The following is a 15922-nucleotide window of genomic DNA, read 5'->3' as shown; positions in this document are numbered from 1 at the left end:
GACCAGACATGAACGAAATTTAGAAATTAAAGAAGCAACTGTCAACAGAATTTGAAATGAAGAACTTGGGTCCAGCTAAACAAATTCTAGGGATGAGAATTTGTAGGGACAAGCAAAAAGGCACTTTGCAGTTATCCCAAGCCAAGTACATTAGTCAATTTTTGCACAGGTTCAACATGAACAATGCAAAGGCAGCTAGCACGCCATTGGCTAATCACTTTCGTCTATCAAACGACCAGTCTCCGAAAATAGAAGATGAAAGAAACTTCATGGCTACTATTCTATACGCCTCAGCCATTGGAAGTTTAATGTATGCCATGGTCTGTACAAGACCAGACATTGCTCATGCAGTGGAAGTTGTGAGCAGATTCATGACGAATCCAGGAAAGCAACATTGGGAGGTAGTAAAGTGGATATTGAGATATCTACAGGGTACAGTTGATAAATGTTTGTATTTTAAAAGAGGTGAGTTGGCACTACAAGGCTTTGTAGATGCAGATTTTGCTGGCGAGGTCGATCACAGGAAAAGCACCACCAGTTATGTATTCACAGATGGTACTACTGCAGTGAGTTGGGTTTCTCAAAAATAGAAGGTTGTTGCTTTATCCACTGCAGAAGCAGAGTACGTGGCAGTAATCGAAGCTAGCAAAGAGATGATTTGGTTACAAGGTCTGTTGACATAATTGGGTCTCAAGCAGGAAAAGAATGTTTTGCACAGTGATAGTCAGAGTGCTATACATTTGGCAAAGAATGCAGCATTTCATTCGAGAACGAAGCACATAGGACTTCGTTATCACTTCATTAGATCTCTCTTGGAGGATGGAGTATTGACACTGGAAGAGATCTAGGGTAGTAGAAACCCAGCTAACATGTTAACCAAGGCGGTAACTACGGAAAAACTGGAGTTATGTTCAACTTCAGTTGGCCTTCTAAAATGAAGATGAGGAAGGTAATCCACACCAATTTTATTAAAAAGAAACTGCTCGCAGGATGTCTTAAGGTGAAGCCACATTAGTCTCCAAGTGGGAGATTGTTGAAAAATATGGAGCCTAAATGTTAGGCTTCACAATTTCAATAGTGTCAAATAATTGGTTTTCAAATGATGGCTGCAAATGTTGAAAAAGCAATGTGGATGGAAATATTTGTTGCAGCCATGCAGCCGCCAACCACAATATTATGAAGACTTTGGGCCATGCATTTAATGAAAGCCAATTTTGTTGAAAAATAATGGAGATGCATTTATGAGGATGGTGAGATTTTTCACTATAAATTGGGGCCAAAGCAAAGGGAAATGTGTGCCAAAACATGAGCAAAAGAGAAGTGCAAGAAAATCGTGTAGAGTGAAAAAACGAGAGATAATGAGCAAAACACAAAGTGAGAAGCAGTTAGGCTTTCGTTTGTGTAGAAAATTAACGAGAGAAAATCGAGAGATTGTCTTTGCGTAGGCAAATAAAATACAGAGAGTGTATTTGTTGTATTCCTTTTATTCTCTTGTTGATACAGTAAAAGAATTGGTGTGGGTTTGTGGACGTAGGCACGATTGCCGAACCACGTAAATTCTTGTGTCACTTGCACTTATTATTTTTGCTACATTTATTTCTTCTCAGTTTAAATTATTTTGCGTCCCACTCATCCTGGCGGAATTAGTAGCCGTCTAATTTCCTAACAGGGACAAGTTTAAGAAAGAGCTGAAAAGGCAGCTTTATCCTGAAAATGTTGTATACGAGGGGTGAGCCTCAAAGAATAAGGAAGCCCAATCCCAAGTATTTGTCCATGTTAGCCGCAGAACCAGGAGGACCAATTCAAGAGCTGCTCGAAACATCTGACCTGTTTTGATCTATTCCTTATCTTCAGGTCCAAGTAAAGGAGAACGTGGCTTGAGTTTAGGTAGAATTGTTGAGTTTGTTTAGGAATCTAAGCTATAAATAAGTGTCCTTGGACAGTAGAGTAGGCATAAAAATTCAATTGATTGTATCTGTGGTTTGTCTCCAGCCCAAATTGGAGAATTTCTATTGCAATTTTCTATTTTCAGCTTTTTTAGTTTACTGTGTTCCAACAATTCTGGTATCAGAGCCGGTTGCGAGATGGGAACCAACAAGGAAAGACTTGACAGGTTGGAGTACGAATTGCGGGAGGTGCGTGATGGCTTGCAGCGATCAGCCACCGAATCTGGGGAAACACGAGCTCAGATGCGGGGAATGGAGGACAAGCTGAAGGAGGTCCTTGACTCATTATCTGGGTTTCGTATGTCCTGGGAAAAATCATCGCAACCCCACAGCGAGAAGAGCTCTTCATCTCATGGAGGGTCCAACAAAGGGGAAGGGTCCCACCACTTCAACCACACAAGATTCACTAAGATGGACTTTCCGAAATTCTCGGGTGATGATCCTACTGAGTGGCTTAGTTGAGTCTCTCAATACTTTGAATTTCAGGAATCTGGAGAGGACCAGAAGGTTGCCTTGGCAACCTTCCACCTGGAGGGAAAAGCTAACCAATGGTGGCAATGGCTCAAGAGGGTACAAAGAGATGAAAGGATGGAGATTACCTGGAGTTTATTTGAGGCGAACTCATGACTCGTTTCGGCCCTACAGAGTACGAGTGCTTTGACGAGGCACTATCCAGAGTAAAACAAACTGGGACTCTCCGGGATTATCAGTGTGAGTTTGAAAGGTTGGCGAACAGAGTTGACTGGCCCCAATCGGCTCTAGTCGGCACTTTCCTTGGATGTCTACGTGAGGACATAGCGGTCGAAGTACGAATGGCTAAGCCGAAGACTCTACGCGATGCTATAGGGGTGGCCAGGATGAAGGATGACCAGCTCGTGAGGAAAAGAAGGCAAGCACGGGTCGAAGTGACGCGAACTATCCCGCAAACACGAATTATCACAGCTACCCCACCTGCAACAGCACCTACTGCACCAAGGCAGGTTGTTGGCTCTCCGGTTAAGCGCATATCATGGGAAGAGATGCAGCGGAGGCAAGAGAAAGCTCTGTGCTTCAATTGTAATGATCGATTCACCCATGGCCATAAATGTAAAGTGCCACAACTCTTCTTCATCGAAGGAGGAGAGGTCAAGGAAAGCGAATCTAATTCCAACTCTGGGCCAATAATTAAAGAATTAGAGCAGGAAGGTGTAGATGAGCAAGCCGAGATCACTCTCCATGCCTTTTCGGGATGGAAAGGGCCACGTACAATGAAGTTATAGGCATTTATAGGCAAACATCCAGTTACGGTGCTGGTAGACAGTGGCTCTAGTCACAATTTTGTGAGCCATCGCATTGCTCGACAACTTCATTTGCCAGTAACTTCAACAGATAATTTCAATGTGAAGATTGCAGATGGAGGCCAACTATCTTGCCAAGAGAAGCATGAGACTGTACCACTGGAGATCCAAGGTTTTTCTTTTGCTGTCACATTGTTTTCACTTCCATTACAAGGGTTAGATGTTGTACTAGGCGTGCAATGGTTGGTGGAATTGGGCCCTGTGTTGTGTGATTGGCGCAACATGACAATGAAATTTAATTGGCAAGGAAAGTCTCGCGTGCTTCATGGTCAAAAGGAATCCTCTTCAACAGTAATTACTATGCAGTCACTTGAGAAAGAAATTGGTGGTGGGGGCACCTTATTTGCGTTAGTGGTAAATGAAGTAAAAATTGATAAGGATAATGCTCCACTAGTGCCCAATGATATAGATAAAATACTGAAGGAGTTTGCTGCCATTTTTGAGGAACCACGTTCCTTGCCCCCTCCTCGAGAAGTTGACCACCAAATCCCATTGAAAGAAGGGATTTCAGCTACCAATGTGCGCCCCTACAGATATGCGCACTTCCAGAAAAATGAAATTGAGCGACAAGTGACGGAAATGCTGGAAAATGGGACCATCGCCCTAGTCGCAGCCCTTTTTCCTCGCCAGTCCTACTGGTTAAGAAAAAGGATGGGTCTTGGCGTTTTTGTACTGATTATAGGACGCTAAATGAAGCAACAATAAAGGACCGCTTTCCAATTCCAACCGTGGATGACATGATCGATGAATTACATGGAGCCAAGTATTTCACCAAGCTTGACCTTAGAGCTGGATACCATCAAATTCGAGTTCATCCTGATGATGTGCATAAGACAGCTTTTCGAACACATAGTGGACATTACGAATATCTCGTCGTGCCTTTTGGCCTTTGTAATGCGCCTTCAACATTCCAAGCCACCATGAATTCCATCTTCAAGCCGTTCTTATGTAAGTTTGTACTTGTATTTTTTGAAGATATTTTGGTGTATAGTCGCTCTTGGGAGGTGCATGTAGAACACATCAGAGTGGTTTTTAAAATTTTGCACAATCAACAATTTTTCCTTAAACGCTCTAAGTGTGCATTCGGACAAACAAAGGTGGATTATTTGGGGCACATAATTTCGAATGACGGAGTACAAGTGGATGAAAGTAAGATTGCAGCCATAAAAGAATTGGCCTAGACCCACCAACTTAACAGAGCTCAGGGGTTCCTTAGGACTTACGGGGTATTATCGTAAGTTTGTGTGTGATTACGGAATTATTGCAGCCCCTCTAACACAATTGTTGAAGAAAGGACAATTCCACTGGGATGAAAATGCAGTAAAAGCTTTTGAGATGCTCAAACTTGCTATGACTACAACACCGGTATCGGCCATTCCTAATTTTACTGAAACTTTTGTCATTGAAACTGATGCTTCAGATGTAGGTATTCGAGCTATATTGTCTCAACAAGAAAGACCAGTGGCTTTTTTGAGTAAAGCATTGGGTCCAGGAAAGAAAGCTTGGCCTATTTATTCAAAGGAGATGCTTGCTATCCTTGAAGCTATTCGATGTTGGAGACCATATCTTTTAGGTAGAAAATTTCAGATCTTAACCGACCAACGCAGCTTGCGGTATTTCTTGGAGCAACGTGTAGCCACCCCAGAGCAACAGAAATGGGCCACAAAGTTGCTACGCTACGAATATGGAATAGTATATAGGCCTGGCAAGGAGAACAGGGCAGCAGATTCACTTTCTAGGAAAGTGGGGTCACAGACTCTATTGGCAATTTCAGAGCCACAATTCGTTATATGGGATGAAATAAAAAGGGAAGCAGCTAAAAGCCCATGGGTTCAAGAAATAAGAAGTCACCTAGAATCTGATGATGAAGGGGCACAGAATTATGAATGGAGGAATGAATTATTATGGTTCAAGGGACGAGTAGCCATTCCACCAGATTCAGCCTTGATTCTATTCTACTCCAGGAGTTCCATGATACAAAAATAGGAGGCCATTCAGGAGTATTGCGGACTTGGAAGAGAATTGCCCAAGCCTTTCGTTGGAACGGACTCAAGAAAGATGTGCAGAATTATGTAGCAGCGTGCGATGTGTGCCAACGAAATAAGACTGACTCTCGATCACCAGCGGGTCTCCTTCAACCTCTTCCCGTGCCTTCACAAGTATGGGATGATATTTCTCTTGATTTCATAGATGGGTTGCCAAGCTCCAATGGAAAAAATGGCATACTGGTGGTAGTAGATCGCCTCTCAAAATATGGCCACTTCATCGCCGTGGCTCATCCATTCACGGCCAAGAAAATTGCAGAGGTGTATGTTGAAAATGTGGCTCGCCTCCACTGTGTTCCTCGAACTATTATTATGATCGTGGTGCTTTGTTTACAAGTAATCTTTGGCAGGAATTCTTTAAGTTGCAAGGGACGCAATTAAAGGTGTCGTCTGCATATCATCCCGAGACTGATGGTCAAACAGAAGTAGTGAATCGAAGCCTCCAGCAATATCTTCACTGCCTATCAAGTCAAGCACCAAAACAATGGAGTTATCAGTTACCATGGGCAGAATTCTGGTATAATACCACATTCCACCGTGCAATTGGGCCCACCTCTTTTCAGGCTTTGTATGGAAGACCTCCGCCTGTAATCACTCGTTATTTGCCGGTTGTGCAGGAAGTGGATAAAGCGCTATGTGACCGGGATGAATTGCTGCAACGCCTAAAGCAAAATTTGGAAAAGGCCAGGAACCGAATGAAGCAACAAGCAGATGCCCACCGCCGTGATGAGTCCTTTGAGGTGAATGATTGGGTTTTTCTGAAATTACAACCATTCAGATAGCAATCAGTGTTCAAACGAGCTCATCAAAAGCTTGCTAATAAATACTTTGGACCTTATAGGGTGATGGAAAAATAGGGGCTGTAGCTTACAAATTGGAGCTGCCAGAACATTCGAAAGTACACCCAGTATTCCACATATCCTGTCTTAAACGACGCATCGGAACTGGAGAAGTTTCACGGTGCACGGCACCTCCCGTTTCTGAAGATGGTTGTCTTGAGCTTGAACCAATTGCTGCCAAGGATTTTCGCTGGGTAAAGCAGGGTAACAGAATTGTAGGGGAAGCGTTGGTACAATGGAAGCATATGCCTGATGAAGAAGCCACCTGGGAATCAACCGAACGCGTGCAGAACCAATTCCCAAATTTCCACCTTGAGGACAAGGTTGAAGTTCCAGGGGCGGCGAATGGTGAGCCTCGAAGAATAAGGAAGCCCAATCCCAAGTATTTGTCCATGTTAGCCGCAGAACCAGGAGGACCAATTCAAAAGCTGCTGGAAACATCTGATCTGTTTTGATCTATTCCTTATCTTCAGGTCCAAGTAAAGGAGAACGTGGCTTGAGTTTAGGTAGAATTGTTGAGTTTGTTTAGGAATCTAAGCTATAAATAAGTGTCCTTGGACAGTAGAGTAGGCATAAAAATTGAATTGATTGTATCTGTGGTTTGTCTCCAGCCCAAATTGGAGAATTTCTATTGCAATTTTCTATTTTCAGCTTGTTTAGTTTACTTTGTTCCAACAACGAGGCCCGTAAGAAACTGCGGGAATTGAAGCACAAGAGCATCATTCGTGAATACATCAAGGAATTCACGACCCTCATGCTCCAGATTCCTAGCATGCCTGATGATGTGTTATTGTTCTATTTCTTGGATGGTTGTGCAAATTGGGTAAGACAGGAACTGCAGTGTCGGGGAATTAAGACAGTGGACGAAGCCATTGTTGTGGCGGAGTCATTAACCGAATTCCAGAGAAGTGCTGAAACGCAGGCAAAGCCAACCAAACCTGACAAGGGAAATTTTGGCAAAGGCGGGAATTAGGGAAAAAAGGAGAAGCTACGGGGCAGGCCTGCTTGGAAACCGAATTATAAGGCTGATTACAACCCCGTTGGCAAAAAACAAAGTCCTTGGCGGAAAGAGTATGATGAAAAGAAAAGGAAAGGTTGCACCACGGGGGTGTTTTGTTTGTAAAGGGCCGCATTTCATGCGAGATTGCCCCAAACTCATGTCGCTGGCTTCTATATCAGAAACACAGCAAGAAAATACAACTTGCCAGGACTCGGGGGCTGGTCAGATGGGATCACTCCACTTGTTTAATGCTCTTAATGCTAAGACCGTTCCGGGTTTGAACGGGGAGAAAGGGCTGATGTATGTGCAGAACACCATAAAAATTATAGAACAAAATTCAACCCTTATATATAAAGAACACCATCAAAAATAAAAGAACAACTTTCATATCATATAATACACAAAATCTTGCAATTAAAAGAAGGCCAGTTCATCCTTTTTTCTTTTATTTATTTATTTATTTATTTATTTATTTTTATTTTTTTGTCAGGGGAGGGGGACGGGAAGATCAAGAGGCAAGATACAAGAATTCCTTCCATTAAGGAAATGCCTTGATGGTTCCAGCAAGAGTGTCAAGGAGGATTATTGATGTTGGATTGACATTTTTGCTGTCAAATGTCTAGTGTTTTTGTTGTACCTAATTCAAGTCTAAGTTATGGTCTTTATGAGATTAAAAAGCCTAGCACAGTATGGTCATGTATAAGGTAAGGGATGCTGTCAACGGGTAAGGTGGTAGTAGGTGGAGTTTTTCCCATTAAACTTGTAAAATTGATGTACATCCGTCCGAATAATTTAGGAATGTTGATCCAAATATCACTTGCATACAAGAAAATTTATTTATTATTTTTTTGGCCGGGTGTTATTTAGTGGAGACTTATATAGCTTGATATGAAAACATATTCAATCCGATGAACAACTCCTTTGTGGCCAATCGTCCTCTAATCGAAGCTCCTCAATGGAGGGGTAAACAAAAGGAAAAGACAAGAAAGAGAAGGACCTTTTTTTACTGGTGACCAGAATTCTGGTGAATCTGAGGTGTCTACTTCAATTTTATTCTTTTATTTTTTTTGATGACAGAATTCTAGTACTCTTTTTTTTTTTTTTAATGTAATTAGTAGCTGCAAACGATGAGCATAATTATGGTGGATGATTTTTAGTGTCCGTTTTTTGCTACACAAATATTGGCTATAAGTGATACATGTTGGTTTGCTGTTAATGTAAATTACGGTTTTTTTGGGTGAATGTCATGCATATTTTTTGTTAAAAGTTCTAGCCGTTAATGGACTGATGTAGAGCAGGGCATTCTTATATGTTCAGAATGCAATGCTCATTTTTTTGCTCTTTCTTTGATTTGTATGGTTAAAATGTAGCATTCTTGATCGTCAAAGAATTCTGAAAAGTTATCGCCTACTTATTTGTAACTCAACTTTTCATTATCTGGTAATGGTAAATTGAAACTTTAAAACCGAGCGATAGAAAGATGATTCCAGCAGTAACTGTTGTTTAGAGCATCAGTAACATAGTAAAATGTACTGTACATCACTCCTTTCTCTTCCCTCCAGATTACTGTTCTATATTACGAGTTACAAGTATGCATACATGAGTCAAAAGGGAAAAGAAAAGAGGTCCTAATCCTGATTAAAATTTTGCTTGATTCGATCTCGGAGGTCGATGCAGCAGTTCAACCTTGTAATTCACAGCAGAAAGGTGTTCTCTTGAAATTGGGGTGACTGCATCCAAGAAGATTCATCATTGTTATCAATATAGCTTTGTAGAAATTGGTCGCTTCCGGTCAGGAGTGCACTTTCGGGTTCAAACCAGAATGGAGAATCCATACAGTTCCATGGCTGCTCCATGTGCAGCTGCTGTTGAAGCTGAGGGAAGGCTGCCTGTGATGACTGAAAGCTGGTTTCTGGTCCGAAATCCATAGCATCGAGATTGCTAGGAAAGCCACCTATAGAAGACACAATATCGACTGGCAATTGATTTCCAAACTCCAGCATGCCAACATTAGAATGTGAGCCCAGATTTTGTGAATCTTTTTGAGGCCAGCCTGGAAAATTAGAAGTTATAAGTCTCTCGGTAAAGATATTTCTTGATGGACATAAGAGTGGAATATACATGGACAATATAGGACAGGATGGTCTTGCTTTCAGACATAACTTCACTCGGCTAATGTTTCAAACAATTTTCTGTAATACCACTTAAAATTGCTGCAATCGGTCACAGATTGTGTCCAGATTTTGACGGCGAAAAATAGTAGTCACATGAGAGGGTAACATTTGTAAGATTTTGGACTTCCACACTTAATTCGTTTTTTACACCCCCCCTTCCCTTTGCACAGTCTCCCCCGTAAATCCCCTGTTGTGAATCAACGAAGAGAAGAAAATGTAGAAACAATAACATTTTAGTTGCTAAAGCATTTTTTTTGTTATATAAAGTGTGTCATTTGTTAATTTTCTGGAACCTGAGTCACTTGATTTACAAGATTCAATCAGGATATATACATAACTGTTAAGGGTTAATATCCCAAGTTAATTAAAGATGATGACAATACTAAAAAAGATTCACAAAATCAATTTCAGCATGAAGACCAGATCGAAGAAGCCTAGATTTTGTGACAACATAAGAGAAGTGATCAAGTCTAATAATTATTACATAAAACTGATCTCATAAGATTTAAACCTCCGATTCTTTGTGTTTTCTGTAAAATAGTTTTATATCAATATTACTAAAAATTGTAAGTTTATGCTGGGAAATTAAGATTGGTTATTTACTTATAAGAGTACTAGTGCTGAACGTCACATTCTGGGCAACGAACCATCTAAAGCGAAAACAATTCAAGCAACAAGCAACATCTATCCATGAATGAATATAGAACAAGTATATGAATTCCAGAAAGAACAGAGAAACATGACTAAAAACTAAAAAGGGGCTGGTGAAAATACCTGGTTCGATTTCTTGTTCTTTGGACCTGAGAAACTGAATCCGGTTCTTGACTTCACCCAATTTGGCATCAATCTTTTTCAGAAATTCTTCCGGATTCAAAGCCCCTTCATCACCACCCAGAACCTGCTTCTTGTTACAACCCCTATCATCATATTGTTGCTTCCGCTTTTTATTACTAGACCCGTTTTGGTACAAATTGATCACCTCCTGCACTTCACTACGATTCTCCGGCCAAGAATCAATCTGTCCATCGGGGCCTAAAATCACTGCGCAGGCTTTCACATCACATAAAGTTGACAATTCCATAGTCTTCCTCTTTATGCATTCTTTTCTCCTCAGGAATGCTTTTTTCTTGGCCTTCAACACATCAGCATCCGCCATGTAATCTTTCAAGAGGAGAAAATTGAAACCGAAACCGAGAGAATTGAAGAGACGTTGTGTTCAAAGGCGGGAATTGAAATTAGTTGTTGTGTGTTCGAGACGAGGGCTTTCTTTTATAAGAGGGGGAGCGGAGAACTGAGCCGTTGGGAAAAAGGCGGGAGGCGAGCAATGAAATTGATATTTGAAAATTGAAACTACTAGGTTGAAGTTTAAGGCGGTTCTAATTGTTGGGGAGTAAAATTGCAATTTCCTTCATATCAAATTTGGCCCTGTTTGTCCTCATTCTCTAAAAAATTATTTTTCGCCAAACTCATTTTAATCACGTTCTTCCGATAAAATAATTTTACACATAAATTTATTATTATTATTATTATTATTATTATTATTATTATTATTATTATTATTATTATTATTATTATTATTTTACATACATTCTTTAAAAAATCGTTGTTATAAAATTTATTTTCACAAAAAATGGGCTCAAAAACACTCTCGAGAATTCTCCTCATAATTGTTGTTTAACGAAGTAATATTGACTAATCAAGAAAAAGAGTTGGTTATCGTGCAATTAAGTAACCAAGATTAGAATTTGATTATACACACACGAGAAAGTGAGACACGTGACAATATAGCAAAAGAAGGAAGATTTTGGTAGAAACGTTTTCCATATATTTTAGTGAGATCAAGCCAAATGAACAGGCTCCTAGTTTCAATCCCTAATTGACAACGTTTTGTATATTTTTTAACATTTTATGAGAATTCGCAAGTGTCTGTCTGCTTAAAAATTTGTTATTAAGCTTATTTGACCGATTTTGAAGATAGGAGGTAGAGAGAGGCGAAAGAGAGAACTAGAAAAACGGGACATGTGTGATTTGGATTAATATTCTAATTTTGTGTGCGAAAAAGTGGTGAGGTAAATGAAAACTTTTATTGAGTATTTTTTTTTAAAAAAATTATTAAAGCTTATGTTTGGCTCTTTTTCAAAATTCATTTTCAATTACATATTTTATAGGATCCATAATTTTTTTCATTTTTTCCGTCATACATTTTGTCATACTTCTATCAAAATTTAATAAAATATGATTTTTAGCTAAACCAAACAGGAGCAAAGTCTCTTCTTCCTTGGTTGTACGTGGTTTGTTGAACAACATTTAATTATTTCGTGTCTTTTTTATTCATTTTGTGTTTCGTACCTTTTTGGATTAATTTTTTTCCATCAGTGGTATCAAAGCTCGATGTTCAAAATTTGGGATTGCCGTGACGATGATGAAAAGATTCAAATATGAGTTGGCGCATTTTGAAGGGAAGAATAATTTTAGCATTTGGCAAGTACATTGAAAATATTCTTGTACGACGTGGACTTTATGAGATTTTAAAAGGTAAGAGTCTAAAAAGGATGAAAGCTGCAAGAGTTAGAAGCAATGGCAATCAATACGATTAGATTGTCTCTAGCTCGCGTGGTAAAGTATAGTATTCTAAATGTGATATCACCTTCTAAGTTATGAAAAAAGTCAGAAGATTTGTATGTCTAAATTACTCAAATATAGGTTATGAGCCTGTTTGGGAGTGATTTTTTCTCTCAAAAAAATGATTTTTTTGATCGTTATTTCACTATTTCAACAGTCATATTTGATTAATTCTTTTACATGTGGACCCCACTTTTTCCCTAACGGTCAAAAAATCAATTTTCAAAATCACTCTCAAACAGGCTCTATAATTGAAGAAGTAATTATATAAGTTGAAGACCGATGAGGATTCGTATGTAATGGATCATCTATATAAATTTAAAAAAATGTGTAATTGAGTTACTTATTGTTGATGGTCAGATTAAGGATGAAGATAAGGCGATAAGTACATGTTTGGCTCTCATTTTATAAAATTCATTTTTTTATCACATATTTTATGGAATCTACAATTTTTATCATCTTTTTTACCCAACATATTATCATTCTTTTATCAAAATCCACTAAAAAATTTATTTTTAGCATTCTTCCGTGGTTGTATGTGGTTTGTCGGACCACATTTAATTATTACTTTTCTTTCCAATTCGTTTAGTGTTTTGTATTTTCGTTGGTTCTATGGAATCATCATCATCATCATCATCATTTCAATAGTGGCGTCAGAGCTCAATGTTCAAATTTTGGGATTGCTAGGAAGACAATGACAAGTTTCAAATTTCAGTTGGAACATTTCGAAGGGAAGAATTATTTTAATATTTGGCAAGTCACACTGAAGATATTCTCATGTAACAAGGACTTTACGAGATTCTGCAAGCTAATAGTTTAAAAGGTAATAACAAGTGTTTGCAATTTTCTCCGGCCCAAGTTGCTCCTTCAACTTAGCATTCGCCTTCTTTCACAGCTTTTCCTTCACATTCTTTACTAGCCCCACCTCTTCTTTTGCTTTCATAGCTTCCATTTTGATCTCAATAATCACACCATCGTTAGAAATTGTTATCGAGCCATTCCCCACTATATGTTTAGCATGTTCCTTATTTGATACCCTATGATTCTTGGGCTCTGATAATTGCAAATGTGAAAGCACCCTTACAGGTTACAATTTCATGACGAAGAGAGGAAAAGGAGATTAAAAATTTGTCTGATCTTCCAAACAATGGCTGCAACTACATCATCCTCGTACATGTAATAACCGACGGCGGGAAAGCTTGTTGGTGTGATGGTAGTAGGTTGCATGGGGAGTAATTGTATTTTCCATAAAAGCGAAGCCAAATTGCCGAGCCCAAAAATGATTGGTCCACAATGCCCAGTGACCCCAAACGATAGGGGAGATCTCTGATAATTCGCCAAAAATGAGTAACTTGAAAAACTAGTGTTCGTATTTTTTAAGCCGATGTTTAATCCCATTGTTTAGAAACTTATTCTTCTCAAAACTCCACACATTCTTTTAATAAAATAATTTTATACGTACACTCAAATTTTTTTCATGTTTTTTAACCATACATTCTCCGAAAAATCACTATTACAAAGTATATTCTTCCAAAAATGGGACTCAAACCAACTATGTACGTTTTCCTTCATTGACTGATTCATCCAATTGAAAGTTCTTTTAATAAGTTCTAATTTATATTGACACGAGAAACTGACATGCTTGTTTTGTAAATGGATAATGTCATTTTTAATTACATTTATTGATTTAACAATATTACTATCTATTAATGACATTTAGTCCGTGTTTGGTTTAGAAAAAAATCAATTTTTTTTTTTTTTTTTGGATTTTGATAAAAGTTAATAAAAATAGCTAAAAAAAGTTGATAAAAATTATGAATATCATAAAACGTACAATTAAAAATGATTTTAAAAAAAATGGGGTCAAAGAGGGACTAAATGAACTTTAATAAAAAATCTATAATATCAATAAATTATGGACCAAACTTATTTGTTCTCCAATTTACCAAAATATAAAGTTTTATAAAATACTATCTTTGTCGTGTGCAATGCAAAGACTCTGTTATTTTTAAGATAATGTTAGTAGGATTAAAGAGAGAGATGTGCATTGAATGAGGTTAGCTAAATAAACTCAATTTGACAAAGTAAAATTCACACATGATTTCACCCATAAGATACAATTATGAAGCATCTGAAGAGTGACGAAATAAAGAAAACTTCAACAAGATCCATAGAGAAATTATCTTTCGAACTGGTCATGTAAAAAATAAAACAAAAAACAAAGATAACTTCAGATAAGTTTGGAAAGAAAAAAAAATTTCATCAGTATACAATCATCCTCTGTTGCATATATTTGTTCATCTCATGCTTTCTGATCTTTGTCCTACAGAAGATATGAATAGATTAATCAGCCAAAGCAGAACATAACATATTTGTGCAAGTACAATAAGGATTAAAATAAAAAGTGCACACTCTTCTTTTCCTTCTTCTTTGCTGAAATTCAATAGACCAAAATCATATCACCGGTATGAGAACTAACAAATATTGTCACATGACACTTATTTACGAATGATTGCTTAAACACCAATTTCCAAAACGTAACTTCTTTCATGTCTATAATGTTATGAATAATCCGTGAATAGCAAACTTGTTATGGAAAAAAAAGTAACACCCCAATTCAATTTGGTACATACAGGATCGATAATTAGCAGAAGTGGGCCTTGCTCCCGTCAGCATAAAGGAAAAGAACAACAATAAGAATCTCTCTAACAAAATCAACATAAAAGGCCTATATTGTCTCCTCTTTAGTTTCTAGCTCAAAACATCGCATGTTCTACATAAAAATGTCAATATGAATTGCTAGAAACTACTTACTCATTTGGCTTCAACACCGCAATATCCCCACTTGGTAATGCATACGAGTCTCCAGGTAGAGCCATTAGCATAGACTTGAGATTGCAGTGGGAGGTTTCACTATTTCTAAGTCATAATTCGGATCTCCATTGATTGGGCAGCATTGTATCAAATGCACTATATAAAAGTATTTTATCAAGTATGCATTTTAGTAGTGCATTTGTTTCATTTAAGAACTTTCATTTAGTTGAGTGTTAAAAAAAAATACCAAACTATATTTGCAGGTACACTGACATACCAAGCACCTTGCACCTGTGAAATTTGTATCCCACGGGCAGTGTTTTTCACTCGAATCCATCTCTACCTGGAGAAACAAAATGCGACTTTCAGTTTTTACAGCATACTTGTAGAAAACAAAAGTAATGAACAAACAAAAGCATTAATAGACTATAACAACAAAGAAAATTCTGATCCTCCAATCCACAAGTTCTTATCTAGCCTTGACAAGATGTCCCATTAGTATCAACTTTCATTATATAACAACAAAGAAAATAAACATAATTTTAGCAACAAAAAAAAAAACCAACAAATTTTTTTTATTTTAACAAGTACTTTACCTGTCTACCAACTTCAGCAGACAGCTCTAGTCAGAGTAAACTAACAATGGGGACAAGAATGTATGTGCTAGAAATATGTCTTGGCAATTAGCTATTTTTAAGGAAATTAAAAGGAACATCGCTTCAAAAGTAATTGACAAGGGCCAAAAGGGTACCTCAATTACCATGGACGTATATCACTTCCATTGACTCTCAAAATATTTTACCTCAGAGCTAACCCCGTGTTAAGGTACAGCAATAACGCCTGGGAGTAAGAGTTTAGTTAAAAAAAAAAAATGATTCTTGTATACTTTCTGCAGAAAATCCATGACCACAAACAGATAATAAACTAGGTGAAGAAAACACTTTTATGGACACATTACCTGGTAAAGTTGGATGTACAGTTTTAGCAAGATATTTAGTTCAAGAGGAAACTCATATTTGAAATAAATCTAGTGAAAAGAGTTGGCAAGAAGAGGACAATGTGTAACAATTACCTGAGATTCTAACATCTCTTATGAATAGTAGCCAACAAAATAATCATCTAGAATACTAATTAAAGTCCTACAA

The 15922-nt window shown here is 37.9% G+C and overlaps 2 protein-coding genes and 1 long non-coding RNA gene across 3 annotated transcripts; 1 reads left to right on the top strand and 2 right to left on the bottom strand.

Annotated features, from left to right (window-relative positions):
• The first annotated feature begins 2569 nt into the window (after positions 1 to 2569).
• LOC111394166 lies at positions 2570 to 7070 on the top strand. Its single transcript, XM_023019933.1, has 3 exons — positions 2570 to 3188; positions 3303 to 3734; positions 3848 to 7070. The coding sequence occupies exons 1-3, from the start codon at positions 2570 to 2572 to the stop codon at positions 4462 to 4464; spliced, it is 1668 nt and encodes a 555-aa protein (XP_022875701.1). The 3' UTR covers positions 4465 to 7070.
• Positions 7071 to 8626: 1556 nt separating this feature from the next.
• On the bottom strand, positions 8627 to 10497 carry LOC111394165 (agamous-like MADS-box protein AGL36). The gene is made up of 3 exons (XM_023019932.1): positions 10116 to 10497; positions 8866 to 9220; positions 8627 to 8738 (listed from the first exon to the last, which is right to left on the bottom strand). The coding sequence occupies exons 1-3, from the start codon at positions 10495 to 10497 to the stop codon at positions 8627 to 8629; spliced, it is 849 nt and encodes a 282-aa protein (XP_022875700.1).
• A 3579-nt stretch (positions 10498 to 14076) lies between these two features.
• Positions 14077 to 15844, bottom strand: LOC111394480. Its single transcript, XR_002702610.1, has 3 exons — positions 15529 to 15844; positions 15055 to 15120; positions 14077 to 14286 (listed from the first exon to the last, which is right to left on the bottom strand). It is a non-coding gene; the product is annotated as an uncharacterized LOC111394480 (long non-coding RNA).
• Between the last annotated feature and the right edge of the window lie 78 nt (positions 15845 to 15922).

Source organism: Olea europaea, chromosome 5 (assembly GCF_002742605.1).
Source record: "Olea europaea var. sylvestris chromosome 5, O_europaea_v1, whole genome shotgun sequence".
In the NCBI taxonomy this organism is placed as follows: domain Eukaryota; kingdom Viridiplantae; phylum Streptophyta; class Magnoliopsida; order Lamiales; family Oleaceae; genus Olea; species Olea europaea.
The sequence above is the reverse complement of the archived record's forward strand: the minus strand, read 5'-3'. Positions and strand labels throughout refer to the sequence as shown.

Excerpts from the sequence above, each read along its gene's own strand:
- LOC111394166 (XM_023019933.1), top strand. The coding sequence starts at position 2,570 with ATGACTCGTTTCGGCCCTACAGAGTACGAGTGCTTTGACGAGGCACTA. Across the intron at positions 3,189-3,302 it reads TTCGGGATGGAAAGGGCCAC|TAACTTCAACAGATAATTTC; the intron begins GTACAATGAAGT and ends TTCATTTGCCAG. Across the intron at positions 3,735-3,847 it reads TGCCATTTTTGAGGAACCAC|CGACAAGTGACGGAAATGCT; the intron begins GTTCCTTGCCCC and ends AATGAAATTGAG.
- LOC111394165 (XM_023019932.1), bottom strand. The coding sequence starts at position 10,497 with ATGGCGGATGCTGATGTGTTGAAGGCCAAGAAAAAAGCATTCCTGAGG. Across the intron at positions 9,221-10,115 it reads AGAACAAGAAATCGAACCAG|GCTGGCCTCAAAAAGATTCA; the intron begins GTATTTTCACCA and ends CTAATTTTCCAG. Across the intron at positions 8,739-8,865 it reads CAAGAGAACACCTTTCTGCT|AACAGTAATCTGGAGGGAAG; the intron begins GTGAATTACAAG and ends CTCGTAATATAG.